The sequence below is a fragment of the Abramis brama genome (assembly GCF_963993115.1).
Source record: "Abramis brama genome assembly, chromosome: 25".
NCBI lineage: Eukaryota > Metazoa > Chordata > Actinopteri > Cypriniformes > Leuciscidae > Abramis > Abramis brama.
The window spans coordinates 20,193,517-20,213,502 of NC_139987.1; the positions used below are offsets into that span (position 1 = coordinate 20,193,517).

General features: G+C 39.1%; 1 protein-coding gene across 4 annotated transcripts in view; it reads left to right on the forward strand.

The window, feature by feature from the left end:
* The window catches only part of msi2a (musashi RNA-binding protein 2a), a 159,620-nt gene that overhangs the window by 117,069 nt on the left and 22,565 nt on the right, over positions 1–19,986 (forward strand). For all 4 annotated transcript variants that reach the window (XM_084104442.1, XM_084104443.1, XM_084104444.1 and 1 more), the window contains exons 8-10: positions 7,787–7,869; positions 14,351–14,465; positions 16,983–17,057. In XM_084104442.1, coding sequence (XP_083960568.1) covers positions 7,787–7,869; positions 14,351–14,465; positions 16,983–17,057 — 273 coding nt within the window. The remainder of the gene's footprint in view (positions 1–7,786; positions 7,870–14,350; positions 14,466–16,982; positions 17,058–19,986) is intronic.

Below are 19,986 nucleotides of genomic sequence, written 5' to 3' on the forward strand. Positions count from 1 at the left end.
TCATTGCTGAGGATTTCTCTGAAAACATCGCAGGGATTTATTTGAGCCCCATTGCTTTGATTTGCGCTTTTGTTTTTATTAATGAAACAGTCGTTACATGCAAAAGTATCAGCACTGATAAATCATCTGACTCTCTCTCTCTCTCTCTCTCTTTCTAGTTGTAATTGGTCTCTTTCGACATCCTCAGACAAAACACTGTTACGTCAGCATTTTGTTCTGAATGGGGCTGTCTGCCGCCACGTTATTAATTCATATCTGCTGCTTTTTCCTGCTCCTCCTCCTCAGATGTTCACTCAGTTCTTGTCTTAGTTATTTCCTCAAGTATTGTAAGGCCTGTGTTCTGTGTTAGATTGACAGAGAGGGGTTATACTGTAGGTGATATTTAGCAGCATATGTCAATCTTATTACACAGGTCTTCTGATCTCCAGGTGACCCACCACAGCCCGCTATTTCTGAACTCTGAATTATTTCTGAAATAATTGTTGATCTTTACAACGGAACTGAATCAACACTGACTTCAAAACTCACTTTTTTTCATTTTAAAGCTGATTTACAGCCGAATGGAACTGTAAGCTTCGTTGAATCATCATTTTCCTGCTGTGCACTGAAAAGCTGCTTTGAAACAGCTGTATTGTATAAAGTGCTATATAAAAATAAAGGTGACTTGACCTCAGGGCAGGACTAGGACCAGGCTCTCTCTGATTGGTTGCTTGCCGTCACTTGTTTTGGTCCTTAATAAATCAGTGTTTTGGATGAATTGGTTGTAAGTGATTCAGTGATCTATCAATATAGTCACTTGTTAAGTTCCTAAGTGAATCAGTGGGGTTTTTTAAATTGGATGAGTGAGTCAGAGTCCTGCACGGGTCCAATTTTGTAAATCCGCACCCGCCCGTACCCGCAGTGCTTAAAACCGAATCCGACCCGTTTTCCGACAGCAGCACTAATTAAAATCCGCACCCGACCCGACCTGCTTAAAATAGAACCGACCACCCGACCAGCAACCGAAATAAAATCAGTTTAGACTATCACATTATAGACACACTTACAAAAATGTTTATTGCCAGGTCATACAGAAGTTATTACAGGACAATTAACACAAGGACAACTTCAGCCGAAGCTGTCACATGAAGAACATGGCTAACGTTACCACAAAACTGAGTAGCCTAATAACAGACGCGGCTACAACACTATATCTGCCACGCAATTTCGTCTAGCCTACATCTGACAATTTTGGGTTCAAACACGCCCTGCACACCACACATACTTAACAGTGTTAAATTTGAAAAATACTGTTCGATAGAACTGCTTGGTTTGTTACCACAGTTCCTGCGTGCTTCCTCAGCGATGAGGTTCCACATTTGCGTCAATACAACACGAAAATGCATGCAGCAAAGCCTTTCACAATATTGTTTTCTTCAGATAACTCCCACACACTGGACTTGATTTTTGATGACGTATTGTCGACAACTTTACAATCTCCTAGCTATTCTTTTCTTCAACTCCTCAGCATCCATCTCGATGACTGAAAGCAGATCGCGCGCGCAGTTATGACGAATTTTTTAAAGTGAAAGTAGGTATAGAGACTCCTGGGAGGGCGTGAGCACATATAAACTGATGTGGATTTTAAATTATTTTATCAACTTGAAATACAGGCATATTTTTGTAGATGTGTTCCTAAAAATATGCATATATATGCATATATTTTTAGGCTACATTTGCACGTGATTGTTTTAAACCCGTGTTTAGACCTGTGTTTCCCCCGTGTCCGACCCGACCCGCACCCGTATCCGACACAGTTGGATATTTCTCACCCGTTTGAGCAAGATTTGCGGGTCACCCGAACCCGTGCAGGACTCTGGAGTGAGTGCTTAAGTGTTTGATTCAAAAGGACAGTCACTTGTTTAGTTCCTGAATGAATATCAGTGTTTGATTCAATGATCCAATGACTCACTCATAAATACAGTGGGAGGATCTCAATCAGCTCTCTAGTTCAGTAGTCAGGGCACTGATCAGGGAGTTGGCCATTTTAAGGGCTGTCTCAATTGTAAAATCCTACCAGTGAACTAAAATGTTTGCTCCCTAATAAGTCCCACAGTGAAAATCAGGGAGCATCGATTCTCATTGTTCCCTTAGTTCTGAAGCGTGAAACATAAATCACGTGAGAATCACTAAACATAATGACACGCAATAGATGTTTTTTATTTTTTTATTTTTTTAAACAAACCAGAATTTAATTATATTTCAGCATAAATATACATTGTCAGACAGGTAAAGAATATAATCTAGCTAACATTTATAATTTATTTATGGCTGAAATGTTGCACGTATATGTAAAAAACAAAGTATTTTTCATAATGTATTTTAAACAACATAAAAAAATATATCAGTTGTGCTGTTGTTCATAAATACCTTATGTTGAACTATAAGATGTTTTCATGTCGCCGGAAATAGTCATCAGTGTCCCAATATGTACTGAGCCTGGGTCCTTTACTGTCCTTACCAGTGGCTGAATTTGTGTACACTATATGTGACCCTGGATCACAAAACCAGTCATAAGTCGCACGGGTATATTTGTGGCAATAGCCATTAGCCAACAATACATTGTATGGGTCAAAATTATCGATTTTTCTTTTATGCCAAAAATCATTAGGATATTAAGTAAAGATCATGATCCATGAAGATATTTTGTAAATATATCAAAAATGTATTTTTGTGAGTTTTTCAAAATCGCCAACAGAAATTGAGAACTTTAAAGGCGATTTTCTCAATGTTTTGATTTTTTTGCACCCTCAGATTCCAGATTTTCAATATTTGTATCTCAACCAAATATTGTCCTATCCTAACAAACCATACATCAGTGGAAAGCGTATTTATTCAGCTTTCAGGTGATGTATAAATCTCAATTTAAAGGTTTTGTGGTCCAGGGTCACATATATTATTCTAAGCCCTATAGGAAGCTATGGTGCTGATTGAGATGCACCCAGTCACTTGTTTCATTTCTGAATGAATCATTGTTTTTGAACAAATCGTGTGTGTATGATTAAATGACTTGCTCATAAAGGCAGTCAATTATTTAGTTTATAAAAAAATTGCTTGAATGAATGACTCAGTAACTCACTGATAGACAGTTACTTGTCACCACCTACTGCCGTAGCAGATTAAACCGTCAGAAAGAGTCCCAATGGTGTGATTCCTAAAATTCTTTTGTAGCATTTAAATTAATTTTAGTTTGTAAAATTTGACAAAATGTCAAGATGGCAGTTCTTTGCCAGAATGAGCTGCAAAGTGGACCATGCTTTAAGTCTGGATCTGTGAGAGTATGCAGACAGTGTCTCAAATGTCCTCCTGCATTAGTGTGTGTGGTTTAAAACGAAACCCAACACCAGATCTGCTCTGTCCTCAGTGTTGTTGACCCCTCAGTCCTGCAGTATGACCTCCATGATCCCCCCCCCCCCCCCCCCCCCCCAGGGCCTTTTCAGCACAGCAGATGGCTAAAGCACCAGCTATCCACGGTTATTAAGACAAACAGCGTCCCTGCGGCTCTGAGGACAATCAACACCTCTCTCTCTTTCTATTTGCAACTTTCTCTTCACCTTAGGCAATCTGCTTTGACTCCAGCACTCAGTGTCCGCTGGTGCAGGTGGCGAGGGGTGTTTGCAGAGCGCCACTCTGACTAACATGCACCTCACACTCTCTCGGGTTACCAGGTTTCCTCCTCGCCACGCAGCGCTAAATCCATTAAAATGCGAAATCAATGAGACATTAAGTGATCTTTGCATAAAAGCAGATTGTGCTGGCGGCGGTTAGATGTATTTAAAGTAGAGCACATCAGAGAGAAAGTTCCAGAAGACCATAATTTGCTCACATAAGATGAGGCAAAGAGAAAACGGCAGCAGTTAAAGTTCATGCGCTGTCAGACTCCATTTGAAAACGTTGACTTTCTTCCCCTCTCTCCCTTATCTGAGGATTTTTAAATCGAGCTAAATGCTAAATAGAACATTTACAGAAACGCACGTAAGTTGGCCAGTGTGATCATTAGCCGCGCTTACACTGTCGGGCCAGTGTGAGCCCAAAGCCCCGGGCCTGTGGCACCGAGCCCAAAACCACACTACGTTTCCACAGTCGGGTCAGAGGCTCTGCCGCGCTTCACTAAAACACGCCTCTCTGGAAGTTGGCCCGGAAGTGACCGTGGAAACACGACTGGCCCTGGCAGGCACTTTCACGCCCGTTTTTGCCCCGACAGTGGAAACTATTGAGATACAAAAAAATTAAATCTGTTAAAGCACATCAGAGTGATGCTCAAAAACACACAGGTGTAAGTATAGTCAGATGAGGGGCAGAGAAATCTAATAATCAGCGGTATGGAGATCCATTACACACACAGGACGAGACGTCTAATATTACACTGCATGGGGAGAAATCATTAGCTTCCTCTGTCCTGTAACGAGAGCTACTTAAACCAAACTGACCACGGTCTGAGATGAAATTATTGCTGTTAAAGCAACACTAAAGAACTTTTTTTCACTGAAGAAATCGTTTCAGTGGTTCATCAAGTTGTAAGAGGGTGAAAGGCACTTCTGCATTTGCTTTGCGGCCCTATATATGCTATAACCGCTCTATGCAAGTTTGCCAGATCGGGTAGCATTTCTACCCATTTCTAGCATTTCTAACAGCGGTAATGGACAATTCCGCTACCAACCTGTAGGGTGACCGAAGAGAAAAAGCTCTTTAGTCTTGCTTTAAGCTACTGCTGTTTCAGGAGGGATGTCTGATACATTAATTATTTATATAAATCACTGATAAAGTCCATCAAAATTTGTCTAAATTAAATATAATACACTAAAACTAATTTCTGTCATTGTAAATGCTACAAATGTATTTGGGCATCACAACAATTTTTCATACAGTATGAAAAATATTAATTTTGACATTTTGTAAAGACAGCATTTAACGATGACTAAAACTATAAAAATAAATGCCAATTCTAAATATTAATAAATACTATAATAGTACTGTATGTAAATAATACTAAAATAACACTGAAATGAGCATGTACAATATTCTGATCTGATCTTGATATTTACCAATATATATCCATTATGGACCAATACAAAATGTTTAGAAACATTTCTGATAATCATAAAGTTATATATCATGCAAACTACAGCAAACGCATAATTGGAAAATGCATGTAGTCTTTGGGGTCAGAATTTCCACCCCAAAGTCAGAATTATTTCAAACATGCCTCCAAAACCAAAGGAGAATTTAGTTTAGACATGTCCTGTTTACTTGCTTTTGTGCACCTCAAAATTCTTTCTAATATTTGGTATCAAGCTGATTTGGAGTTGTTTTTTGTGTGCATTATGTATCAGCCAATCCAAATCTGAAGCTGAGACTGTCTCTACATGTTTGACACTAGAGAGAGAGCACAACTCGTGTCTTAGCAGGATGAGTTTGCATCATCATTAAGTAAAACAGAGACATCATCCCCAATTCTTTTTCAGATCCTCTCACATCTGTCTGAGCGAATGAAGCTCTGGGAGCTGCCACACCAGGGAACACAGCACGCGCCACACTCAGCTGAGATGAGCATATGTTTCCTCTCTAAAGTGTTGGCTATTCAGGGTGTGCTGAGACTTGGACGAGACTCTGCGGTGTGTGTGCGCATGATTGTGAGTGTGTGAAAGCGAGTGGGTGTTTTGTTAACACAGAGGTCAGACTGTCCCAGAGCCAGAGACTCAGTTATCACAGCACTGCCCTCTTCAGACTCCTGATGGAATAGCATGATGCCATGAAGCCCGGGAGCTCGTCCAGATTCAGTAGCGCCTGTGTGTTGTGGTCACACAGTGACGTAAGAGTTCTCTAGAGAGCGCAGGTGTATGCGTGTTTCTTCGTCTGAAATCTGCAGAGACAAATGGCTCCTGATGGCTGATTTGTCAGCAGTCTTATCTTCGTTTTTAAGATCACCCTCCAGGCAACACACACACACACACACACGCACACACACACACACACTCTCTCTCACGCACGCACGCACACACACACACACACACACATGCACACACACACTACAGCTCTCAATATTAGCAAACAGACCAAAGCTACAAGAGCAGACAAAGAACAGAGATGGATGTTCATACTGAAAGCAATTTGTAGAAACCTAAAGTCATTTGTAATTTTCTTTAAGAGTTGGCGATTTAAGGCAACATGAGCGAAAGTTCAACTTTATGCAAATGAGCAGTGATGTGTGTGTGTGATCCGCTTCCTTTAAAGTTGCATACTGCAGTGCAACCAACACAATCTGTGGTGATCCTTGTCACTGTAAATGCAACTTACAGCTTCTGTATGCAAATGAGCTCTGCTGTGATTGGCTAACCTCTTTGCATATAAAATGTGAAGGCCACTTCAGAATCATCAAACACTATATTAAAGTCCTGTGTTAGGAGTGTGTGTCCTTGTTTTGTCAAACTACATATCTCTCTTTCTAGTAGTGTGTTTTTCGATTATCTCGTAAGGTCTGTTATCTTCTTATATCTCTGGAGTGTTCCACATGCTGCCACGGTCTACTGTGCTTGACCTTTGACTTCATGCTTTTATTTTGATGCCCAGCTGACCACTGGAGGAGAGAATAGCCCTACGTAGGTCTTTCATCTTTTAAAAGGTGGAGATAAGATTTAGGGTCAGGACAAAATGCAGCACAGCCTTTGAAATATGACTTGTATGTAGTATTGTGTTTGAGTGTGTGTGTGTGTATATGTGTGTGTATATATATATATATATATATATATATATATATATATATATATATATATATATATATATATATACACGGTATAAAGAGAGAGCCAGGAAACTGCAAAGGTCTTATATTTTCTCTTGGAGAAACAGTTGACAAATTGTCTTTTTTTTCACACCATGATTTAGAACTAGTATATTGATAGCACAATAACTTGTCACAGTTGTATAGGTGTGAAAAGGTACAGTATGCAAGTGACAGATTAAAGAATAAACAAAGCAAATGACTCATTAAAGGTCTGACTAACACCAGCCATTAGCAGCATCTGAACACACTTTATGCAGTCTCGTTCAATCAATCCTCCACTTTTCTGCGAGTCTTTCTAGCACACAGCTCTTGTGAAATGATCAGAATGGTGTTTGTGTGTTGTGCGACTGAAAGAGCATCCTGTCTTTTATAAACAAACAGTGAGTAAAGTGTTTATCTTCCTCTCTGGGTTGTTTTCCTTTGTGTTTTCACCGTTGGCCTCCTCTTAACACCCAGGAATAGAAAATCATTTTCCCTCTTGAGCGGCAGATCCGATAGCAGAGAAAAGCGTTTCTCTTTCTCTCATTATAGTAAAAGCACAGACAGATCCTTGTTAAGCCTGGATGATCTGAACGGGTTAAACTTCTTATTTCATAAATATGAAAAAAGAAGACAATCCCACGGTCAGATGGATTCAGGGATCTCCAGCCCCGCATTTACATTAAAACGGGAGCTTGTTATACGGTGAAATTTCAATGAAGGCACCGCAGAACGCATTTAATGAAATTCAGATGTGGCTCCATGAATCTCATTAACAGTCTTTGTGGTTTTCTGCTGTCCGATTTCCCCCTCGTCCGCCCAGTCGTGAGAGAGATTTCATCAGCGCCCGGCTTTTAAAAAGACAATGTCCGTTCAGATCTGAACTCCCCACGCTCTCTCCTCTGACGGAGGCCGAAATCTGTCAGAGTTTGAGTTCAAAAGGTGCACGACTGACTCTTCCTCTGTTTCTGTCTCTTTTCACAGGCTTCGGCTTCGTAACTTTTGAGAATGAAGACATTGTAGAGAAAGTCTGTGAAATTCATTTTCACGAAATCAATAATAAAATGGTAAGTGCTCTACCCGTTTTCAATTTCTGAAGGTGATTGTGGGATTAATATTTTATTTCCCATTTAGCAGAATCTCAACAGCATGCGGTGGTAAGTTCTGTGAGTGTGTAAACAGTGTAAAGTGTTGGGCAGTGGCCAGAAAGCGTGAAATTGTGTGTGTGTGAAAACATTTTGATCAGTCAACAAGAGTCAGAAACTTTACCCTCTTCCCTTCATATATAAATGCTTGCATCATGACTGATGGGGCTAAAGAGAGACAGAGAGGACGAAAGGTAACATGTTGGGGGTGTCCCAATCCGCTCCCTAGGTCAGTAGTCAGTTCACTGATCAGGGAATCAGCCATTTCAAAGACTGCCTTAATCGCAAAATTAGTGCAGTGCACTGAAACATCCGCTAAAAAGTCCCACAAGGCACCAAGAAAATCAGGAGGCATCAGTGCTCACCATTTTCCCCTTACGGAATTTCTGAATTGTGAAACAAATCACGCAAATCAACTCATCACACGTAATGATATGCAACGTATTATATTTCAGTATAAACGTACATCGCTAGACAGGTAGTGAACACAATCTAGCAGAAATGTATACATGTTTTTTTGTTTTTTTTACAACTGAAATGTTGCAGGCAAATGTAACGCGCAAATTACAGTATGTACCATAATGTACTTTAAAAAAAACATAACAAAATGTCAGAAAGATATCAGTTCTGCTGTTGTTCATAAATACCAGTAGTGACATCATACAACAAATCAGTGACCCAATGTGTAGTGAGCCAGGGTCCTTTCCGGTGCATGGGATCGTGTATACGATATACTGATTCTCGACCTAGGGAGCTGATTGAAACGCACCCGTTGAGCTCATTAAATAAGGATTATCACCCCACAGGCCCCCCCATTATTGGGCAGAACCAGCAGACGGGACTGCCAGTGTTAACTTTCAGCTTGCACATAAATGTTTCTACTTGGAATCATGTGGGAAAAGAACCTGGGCTGAATCCGAAATCGCCCCTTATACCCTCATACAGGGCATTATTAGAGGGGACATCCATTTGTAGTGGTGTCCGAAACCATATTGGATGTTATTTAGTGCACTCATTCAATCCCACATTGCACCGCAATAACGAGTGTACACCAAAGTACACTCAATGACCGTCCGAATTTGCTCCCTTTTTCATTCACTCCTTTAAGTGAACTGTATTAGTGGACTAATGTAGAGGATAGGGATTGAGGGTTTAGGGGGCGATTTTGGATTCAGCCCTAGTCTCAGCCTCATATAGGCCACCCATAGACTGTATGTGCAGCATCTGATGTGTATTGCATAGTCACTTGATTTGTCAAAGTGTGCCAGGTTCATGGCTTCAAATGTTTTTTTTTTTAAATGCTAAATATCCAGTATTTTCATATTCTCTATGCAGAGTTTTATATTTACCCACCTTAAATGTCACATAAAACTGACATTTAAGACACAACCTTTCTGTATAAATTGGCACTTTTTGGCCAGATTAAGCTGCAATATGTGAACCTAGTTGAGAACCTTTTGTAAACAATTTAATTTTATATTTAACTAAAAAATAGTTGAAATATTTTTAATATTTAACAGTTATTTTAAAACTCTACCAATCAAAAGTTTGGGGTCGTTAGGACTTTTTATTAAAATAAATTCTTACTTTTATTCAGAAAATATGCATTAAATTGATTATCGAGGGACTGTAAAGACATTTATAATATTACATAAGATTTCTGTTTCAAATAAATGTTGTACTTTTGAACTTTCTATTCAAAGTATCCTAAATAAGTATCACAGTTTCCACAAAAACATTAAGCAGCACAACTAAGCACACAATAAGAAATGTTTTTTAAGCACCAAATCAGGATATTAGTATGATTTCCAAAGGATCATGTGACACTGACTGAAGACTGGAGGAATGATGCTGAAAATTCAGTTTTGCCATCACAGGAATAAATTAAAATGAAAAAGATATTAAAAAAGAAACGACTTTCTATTTATTTTAAATTGTAATAGTATTTCACAATATTTCTGATTTCTGACCTATATACTTTTAATGAAATAAATGCAGCCATCGGTGAGCATACAGTAGGAGACTTTTGAATTATTAAATATAATTTAAATTGTAATATAAATATTTTGAAGAAAAGTGTGTACAAATATATGCCTGACTGGGCAGAAAGCATGAGTTGATAGGAATGCGTTTTACATGCAGAGGAATGGCCCCTGGCTCTCTCTGCTGTGATTGACAGGAGTCGTGTGCATGCCGTCCATGCGTACCCTAGGCTCATGGGACACCTGTGGGGTAGCACAGAATATCAGGAGCAGAGGATCAAACCCCTCGAGATCTTCCGTCACAGACAGGTTGTTCCTGAGCCCAGGGACAGATCCGTGAGCGCGGAGCCATGCGATCGATTTTCCAGTGATAGTCCATCATGTGGTTCTGTTGTGCAGAGGGCAGCACGACCTCTCATTTCTGTTCTGATTGTCTCTCTTGTCGTCCATTCACTGTGACTGTATAAGAATAGCACAGAGCGTTAATGTAAGGTAAATAACTGTAAAGGTAGAAAAGGCTGTTTGTTTATTGGAAATGACGAGACCCGATTGCTTTCTTGCTTTGCACTTTTGCCGACCAGTGGAGCTACACATGAGATTGAGGCTGTTTTCACACATGGTTTGATTTCTTGGTCTGAACCAGAGTACACTACCTTAGAGGCTAGCGATGTGATCAAAATCTTGAATCAGGGTATGGGTCATTTTAAAACTAACTTAAAAAATATCAGAATCTCTACAGGTTGGGCATTATTTGCTCAGATGGGCTGTTTGCTTGTGAATATTAATTAGGTTATACACAAATAATTGTTTTTTATTTTATATTATTTGTATAGATGAACAGTATATCAGTATCATTGGTTATCGGACAAGATTTATTTCTTTTTTAATTTATTGGTTATCGGAAGATATTGGATATTTTATTGTGTATGCTCGTTTCCTGTTTTTCCATAACGCTAATCTTTAACAAATCTCAAAATGAATATCCGTTTTTCATACTGTATGTTAAATATGATCAAAATATAATCCCACACAGCCCTTAAACACCCAAAAACCACCACAGTCCCTCAAGCTTCCAATAGCTTAGATGTTATTTACAGAGACTCCTCGTGTCTACCGCTGCACACATACCTTGTGATGATGGTGAACCTGTTTGCTTGGCTGAACATCTCACCGGGTGTCCATCTACAGTACCACACACACACACACACAGAGATCTCAGAAGCAGAGATCTCGCCATCAATTCACAGGCTTTTCAAGTCTGATTAGTCCTGCTGTCTCTCTTTAGTGCGTCAGGGGGTTCTTCTCTTTTTCCTATACAGTCCAAAACTTTTTCTCACACTAGCCAACAGCAGCCAAGTTTTACTTGTTTTGGTGATTGGTGAGTCTTTAAATTCAGAAAACTGGTCAAATCGAACAGCTTCATTGCTGTTATTCTGATTTGGTAGATCAGAAGGAACCAGTGGTGCCTCTGAATGGACTCTAGATACTGGTTTTAGAGAAGTGCTTTTAGATTTTTTATTGTCAGTGGAAAATGAGGCAAGAGTTTCATCTGACTTATCCATTTTGTTCAGGCTGCTGCTGACCAATTATAGCACAGAGAGATGCAGATTTCACTCCTTTGAGGGCAAATGCCTTCTTTTTCCTCACTTTGTTCTTTTCACAACTGAATTTTGAAATCTTCTTTATGAATGTGTGATTTTGAGGCGTTGTGTGCTGCTTGATTTTATTCAGGCGTGTTTTGATGCACCAAAAATTCAGAAGGCCAAAATCTTTCATCAAAACGGTGTCATTTAATTAGTGCTTCTGTAATCCCGTGTTTTGAATGTGTTAATGTCTATTTCATGCACTCAGTGTGGATAAACTACAACAGGTAAACCGTCAGAGCTTGGCACCTAATTACTGCAGCCATTCAAATGTTTGTATTTCAACAACAAATTGGAGTAGAAATCGAATTCTGTAATTAAAAACGCTGATATAAAAACTGCCTTATTGTTCTATGTATGTAAAAGTTTATATACAACTCATTAATTATACATTAAAAAAAAAAACGTTTGGTTTTCAGCTAAATGAAAACTTTAGTTTGGATTTAAAAAAAAAAAAAATCATTTTTATTTTTGTCAACAAGGTTATCACCCAGGCATGCTGAAAAATACCAAACCATGTTGGGTATAAATTGAGATCCTGAACAGTTTGGATGATTATTTTGAATGGTTGTCTTTCTCTCCCACACACACTTTAAAAAAAAAACTGTAGTGGATTGATGAGACTGCTGAAAGCAACTCTCTACACAAGTGTGTGTAGAGATGGTTGAAGTAATGAAACGGCTTATTGATGTTGCACTGCCTGTTTTATATACAGATGTAGTGGAACAGGCTGAAGAGATTTCTGAAGAGTTTTTGAAAATGGTATAATGTTTGGGGTTATGAAGGTGGTCTGGGGTTAAAAAAGTCTGAGAAAACCTTTTTAGACAGTGGCAGCATGTGTGTGTGAGCAGATAATAGCCCATGATTTTATCTCTGGCTAGATGAGTGTTTGCCATCCAGAATTAAACCCATTGAAATTGACATGCTGTACAACAGTTGTCCAAAACACTCGTTCACTAACACATCTGTCATCTCTCTCTTTCAGCTCTTGAATTAAAGGAGTAGTTCACCTGAAAATGTACATTCTGTGCTTGAAGTTTACACCCCCATCATTATATGTTTGGAAAAGAGCAGCTGAACGATTAATATCACCTTTTGTTTTCCATGAAAGATAGAAAGTGTCTATTGATTGAACAAGTCACTAGTATTAATTAACACCTCCTCATCACCATTCTGTAGTAATTATAATGCATTTACATTTTATAATATTTCACTCATTTAATGAATATTAAATATCCGTCAGTGGCCGTATCCAGAAATATCTCATGTATTCAGAGCAGCGCTGACGGCACAGCAAGTTGAACTTCAGCAGAACCGTTGTGTGTGTGTGTGTGTGTGTCCAGCTGTGCCAAGCAGCATCTGTGCAAGTCTCGATGGGAGATGATCTGCAGTGTGTGTGTGTGTGTGTGTGTGTGTGTGTGTGTGTGTGTGTTGTGAAAGGCCAAGCAGCACACACAGATGGACGGGCCCTGGGCAGGCAGACAAGTCGATCAACACAGAGGACAGATTCAGCCAAGTGCAAATGCATCGTGTTCTTACCATAGAGGCGCTGTCAGCACGTACGCACACACACACTCTCGCACTCCTGTAAGCATGCAGATGTGTTTGGTAAATAGGATCTTCTGCCTGCTAGGCCTGTCAGGAGGAACGTCTTTCCTCGTCTGACCCGGTTATGCTCATATCACCAGAGAGAGCGAGCGTCTGTGTGTTTGTTTGGGTTTGATGTTTTCTGCTTGTGTGTTTGTTTATTTCTCCCCTTTGCTATAGACATGTTGTCTTCCCTCTCGTAGCTCTCTGGAGGAATATTCCTCTGTCTCTCAGGCAGGGACTGCTGTCTGCTGTCCGCTCATGTGCTCAGCTCCGGAGGTTAAAATGTCAATCAAAGAGCGAGAACGTGAGAATGAGGGTGTGTGTGGGGGGTGGAGATCAGAAAGGCTGTTTTAGCTTTTTTGCATTAGTTTTGTTGTTTGAAAAATGCTTTGCACAAATGCATCCCTATTTGTTAGGCTAGTAAAGTACACAAAGCTCAAACTGACAGAGCATGAGATGCAGTGTGACTCGAGCTGTTCCAAAATTTCAAATTTATTGGGCATCATATTTACAGTCCAATGGCTTCCAAACAATAGGTGGGTGAAGTTCAGGAAACCTGTCAAGAGCATGGCCAAGAAAAGCCATGTTTCATCCAAAAATCAAAAGGAAAAAATATATAAATTTTATTTATTTTAATAAATAACTTTTTTATTTTAACAAAAACTGTAATATTCTGAAATAATATTAGTTTAAAATAACTATTTTAATATACATTAAATATAATAATTTCATGAATCATGTGGTAACAAATATGAATTTTCAGCATCATCAGACTTCAGTGTCACATGATCCTTCAGAAATCATTCTAATCTGCTGATTTGCAGAAAATAGTCAATGAAGAAAACAGTTGTGCTGATGAATAGAAAGTTCAAAAGAACAACATTTATTTAAAATGGAAATATTTTGTAATATTTTCTTTAATTAATGCATTCCTGCTGAATACTGAATAAATGTATTACTTTAAAAAAAAGTAAGGATTTTTTCATCACGGTATTATTTTCTATACTTCCTTGAATGAAAGCTGTTTGTAATTTTGAAAAATTAAATTTATTTAATCAAGCATTAAATTAAACGTGTTCTGGATTATTTGTTATTTATCCAACATGCGTAATTATGCTGTATCGTCTAGTATTATAGCATGTGCTATTTATTTTAGTTTGTATTAAGGGTCTGTCTGTGTGTCCACAGGTAGAATGTAAGAAGGCCCAACCAAAGGAGGTAATGTTTCCTCCAGGCACGAGGGGGAGGGCGAGAAGTCTTCCGTACACCATGGACGCCTTCATGCTGGGCATGGGCATGCTGAGTGAGTCACACACACACACACACACACACACACACACACACACACACACCACACACTGGTGTACTGAAGGGTGGCTCAGGGGGCGGGGCTTAAGGTGATGACATCTGATTGGCTGCTGGACCTGAGACAAATGTCTGTCTGTGAACGTGTCGGGTTAGTCCAGCTCAGGTGCGGTCGGACTCTTCAGACCTGATGAGCAGATAAACGTCTGTATTAATGGCTCAAATGAAGAGGAAAATTAGGCTAATGCTCAGTGCAGCCATCTGCCTGACCTCTGCCCCCGCTAATGACAGCGGCACTGAACGAGAAGATACAAACCTGCTGCCATGATCAGATACACACAGATATATAATCATCTTATTGAGACTTTTAATATATACAGGCTTTAAATAAAAAATAAAAAAAAACATGAATCTATGTAATATTTCACCATATTGTATTAATTATTTTTTATTGTATATTTTTTATTTATATTTAAACCCTGAAATAATGAGATACAGACGGATCCTAAAAGTTTAGTTTTAATTTCTAAAAGTTTTCATGGATTACTGCTGTGGAGGAGGGTGAAGAGAGGAGGAAAGAGTGAAAGAGAAAGAGAGAGAGAGCACGAGAGCATGAAGCACTCAAGTGAAAATATTAACTCTGGTCTTATCTAAATGAAACTGGAGAGAACAGGACGACCAGACAGAACTTAGTACAATTTGCATATGAAAAAAAGGCTGCAGATCAGGGCTCATTATTTAAGGAACTGTAAGTTTCTTATACGCCAAATCTCATTAAAGCTGACGCATTCACGCTTTTGTTTACCACTGCTAATCGTGTAATTTATCTTTATAGTCGGGCGCCGCGTGTATGTTTGCTGAGATTAATACACATTTGAGCTGCTGCCTGCTTCAGCTGCCGCAGATGTATAATTGATTTTAAAGTGAATCTGAGCTGTTGAGCCATAAAATAGGTATATTAGCCTGAACATTAATAATGCAAATCAGAGCCTGAGATAGCAGCCGCCAGGGGAGGACACAGCCTTTTTACCCACAATGCACAGAGATACGGACAGCTCAGCTCTTCTGCTGCCTCTTCTCTTTTGGGGTCTTCTCATCTTGTTTCATTTCTTCTCTTTTTGTCTTGTTTATTTCTCTAATCTTGTCTCTTCTCTCTTCTCATCTAGTCTCCTATTTTTCCTCATCTCTTCTCATTTGTTCTCTTCTCATTTCTTGTCAGATGTTTTTTTTTTTGTCTTGTCTCCCTTCATCTCTTTTCTTCTCACCTCTTCTCATTTCCTAAATTCCTCTTTGCTGTTACTTTCTTGTCTCATTTTTTCTCTTTTGTTTATTTCTCATCTCACTCTTCTTTTTTCTAATTTTTTTTTTTGTATTTGTCTTGCCTCATCTAATTTTTTTCTTATCTATACCGATACCTTTCCTCTTTTCTTCTGGTCTTGTCTCATCTCCTCTCTTTTGGTCTCTTCCAAAGTGAGAATTTCAAAATTTTCTAAAAATTTTCTCTTATGTTTTTTGTTTGTTTTGTCTTGCCTCATTTCATTATTTATCTTGCTGCTTTTTTCTGGTCTTGTCCTATCACTTCTCATCTGGTCTCATGTCTTCTCTTTTGCTCTTTTCTCTCAGCCTTTCTCTTTTGGTGTCTTCTAATTTTTTTTGTATATTCTTGTTTATCCCTTCTTGTCCCTTCATCTCACCTCATTTTGTCTCCTCTTACCTCTTTTCTATTGATTGTTCTCATCTTGTCTTTTTTTCTCCCTTCTCTTCAAGAATAAAACTTTTTTTAGACACATCACGCACAAACACACATCGTACTACTGCAGGGCGGGAGAGATGTTGTGGTAGCTCCTGGAGTCGTGTATTTCCCGTGTGTGTGAGCACATCCTCTCTGGAAGAACCCTTTTTTTAGCAGTGTATTCTGTGAGAGCTGTCAAAAGTGTTTTCATTGCTGTCAACTGATATTGAGCGACTCATGACAGGTTCGGGAAATCATAAGTGCACATATGCCAGCTCTGCACGAAGGTGTGTTTGGAGTGATTTCTGACATCTGTGTGTCGTGATTTATTACCGAGCAGTAGTGACTGCTGTTTCACATTCTTGTTTTGGGAAAAAATATGAAATTAATACAGCATGTCAATTTCAAAGAGAAAACATGAGAAAATAAGGCCAACTATAACGTACATCAGTATGTATCTCTCTCTCTCTATCTCTATCTCTATCTCTATCTCTATCTCTCTCTATCTCTATCTCTCGGCAGACTAGCATCAGAGAAAAACAGATGGCAATGAAATTCCCTGAAGTTGCCTCTTCATTTAAAGTGCTCATGTGCTTGAAAACATACTGTGGTGATATTTATCCTCCTTTTCAAATGCAGTTGCTCTTATGACAGTCTTACATATACACACCCTCTTCCAGACATGTCCAATTGATCAGGGTTAAGCTTGAATTTACCCCACAAGGCAGAAATATAAAGCAGAAAATTCACTGATGCTGTTTCTGTCTGTATGTGTGTTTGTAGGTTATCCAAACATTGTGGCAACATACGGTCGTGGATACACAGGATTTTCTCCAAGCTATAGCTACCAGTTTCCAGGTGAGTCCATCTATCTATCTATCTATCTATCTATCTATCTATCTATCTATCTATCTATCTATCTATCTATCTATCTATCTGGCCATAATGTATCTATCTGTCTTGTTGCTGTAATTCAGCATCATTTTGTTGGGAGCTTACTTGCGCAGATGTGTGAAGTGTGTGTATGACAATGTGAGTAAAAGCTGTGTGTGTGTTTGAGGCGTGAAGGTGAGCACATTGCTCTGCAGCTGGTGGCAGATATTAGTGTTGATATGAGTGTCCTGTGGATGGCCACCTGTCTGTTGATATCATGAGCAGAGTTAATGGGTTTTTCTTCTGAGGGTGTGATGTTTTGATGGACGCTGGTCTTTTCCCAACATGTTTGTTCATATTGTAGCGCACGTGTAGTTGTAGTTTTCACTTTTCATTCTGTTGCAAATTTTTTATTCCTATTTTAGTTAAGGGGGGGGATACGTTTTTTTTTTTACTTTGTTTTTTTATTTTTTATTAATGAGGGCATCACAGAAAAACATAACACAGAGAGGTGTATGTAGAGGGTTTTATGAGGCACATATTGTTTTCTTTCTCACAGAGCCTTGTATTTATATTCAGAATAGTTATAAATTATATTTGACTGGGTTGACTCATCCTGATGCATAAAAGGATACACGTACACACAAGCTGACATTCTCATTCACACATACACACACACATTCACTCGCACACAAGTGTGCTCTGATCTGTGGTGAGCCTCAAACTCTTGCACAGTTACTCATCTTTATGTGACGGCACCTGACATCGAAATACCATAAAATCACACTACACCAACATCTGTCTCTTTCTCGTTTTTTTAGTACTGAAACTAGAAATGAACCCTGAAACAGGACAACAGTGACACACACACAAACAGAGGGCGTTTTCACTCCTATAGATTTTATTTATTTATTTATTGAAACGGGAACTTAATTTGTTACAATGTTGCATTTTCTTCTTGGTCCGGTTCACTTTCACAAGGCAACCTTTCAAAGCGTACTAAAATGTTCACGGAAGTCACATGCAAGTACAACTGTCCTCTTATTGGTCAGCATTTCCACTCCTTCAAGATAATTGACAAGTTCGTTCCATGAGCTTATTATGGCTTTATTTGTAACTGTCACACGCAAAGACTATACGAATGTAGCCGTCATTCCCGCTGTTAAATTCTATACTACATTCATATTAATACTGCAGCAAATTCAAACGCGATCTCTCTGGATCTCCCAGCGTTGTCTAGAGGTTAACAGTGTCAAGACACACGCAAACACTATAAGAATGTTATAATGCAGCTAGAGCAGGAATCAAGGCTTCATCAGGACAGCATTCTCGCACGGAGAAGCTCAATTACACAACATTTTAAGATGAAGAGGTGCTGTGATAACTAATGTGCTCACTCACAGAATCAGACACTACTGCTATTTATATAGCACATTTCCCGTTATGAATTATAATACCGTTTGGTTCGTTGGGTCGGATTACTTTCACACCTCAAGCGAACCGCCCCAGAGTTTGTTTGCAATCTGGCCAAGACCACCTCGTTCAGGCGGTCTCAGAACGATTGTTTTGGTACGGATCTGAGATTGCCTTGTTCACATATGCCTTAACAAACCGAACCAAAGGAGAATACGCTCAAAAACAAACGCTCAGGTGTGAAAGCACCTTTAAAGTCAGTAATTCTCTCTCACACAAGTCAATCTGAGTCCGTCTGAGATCATGAATGAGGCTCTGATAAACCCAGTGATCTCTCTGTCTCTGCTGTCATTATGGAAATCAACCATCTGTGAGAAGACTTTTGGAGAGCCGTTGTGCCCCTATTCTTTTTTTAATGCTCTGTCTCTTTATATCATCTCAACTGTGCGTTGAATTTTGAATTCACGGTTTGTTTCTCTTGCACACCCACACTTACAGATGTAACGCACGATTTTAGTTGTTTTGTATGAAACATAAAAAGAAAGAAATATGGACAATTGGCTCATTTTATAGATCTTTACCATCTATACATGTATACGTATATATTTATATATATATATATATATATATCATCTTAGGACAGACACCTGAGGCTCTTAAGTTTGTAGGTGACTCTTTTCAGGGCTCTTTCTCTGTTCAGATCTTTAAAGGCTGAAGATCTTTTAATCTTTATACCAAGCTCTGCTGCGTTAGCAGTAAGTGTCTTCTGGTTATTTGCGAGCTGTCTTGAGTTGTTGATTTTTTTTTTTTTAAATGCCTAAAGATGTTTCTTAAGTGTTTGGTGAAGGCCATTAAAATGCATAACAAATTAGAAGTGTTTACTTGGGTAATAATGAGGTGGCCTTACTAATTAATACTAAGTGCTTCTAGGTAACATGTCAGAATGCAGAGAGTCCTTCCTGCTGATGCCCTGAGCTCCTCCAGTTCTCAGTGGATCACCGCTGACACCTGTCACCCACAATCCCTACAATATTTCATTGAATTTTTTGTGACATTTCTTATGTTTTTTCATGAAAGTAGACTTGACTATACTTGACACAAAATCTTCACCTAAGGTCGGCAGAACCCACCATCCTGGAAACTCTTCCATTAGAAACAGGCCAAGCGCTTCAGCTCTTTTGTGCCTGGGCAGAGAATGATTTATTTTCGACAACAAAATTCGACCTGCTTGGTCGCGTTCTGGCACAAGGGCCCGATCTGTCGAAGAATGCGGAGATATGGTTTTGTTTTATGATTAGATGAGCGGTAGGAAACGTGCGTCGTCTCCGGGACATCTGCTTCAGAGCGGTGCTATGGAGGTGTAACTATACTTCTCTCCATTACACACACACTTACACGCGTGATTCACGGCCCATATGTGTCCAAAACCAAACTAATGTTCGGTGAGATGATATCGTACTCTTGTTGGAGTTGCGCAGTCACGGTTGTCCTCCTGCCCGTA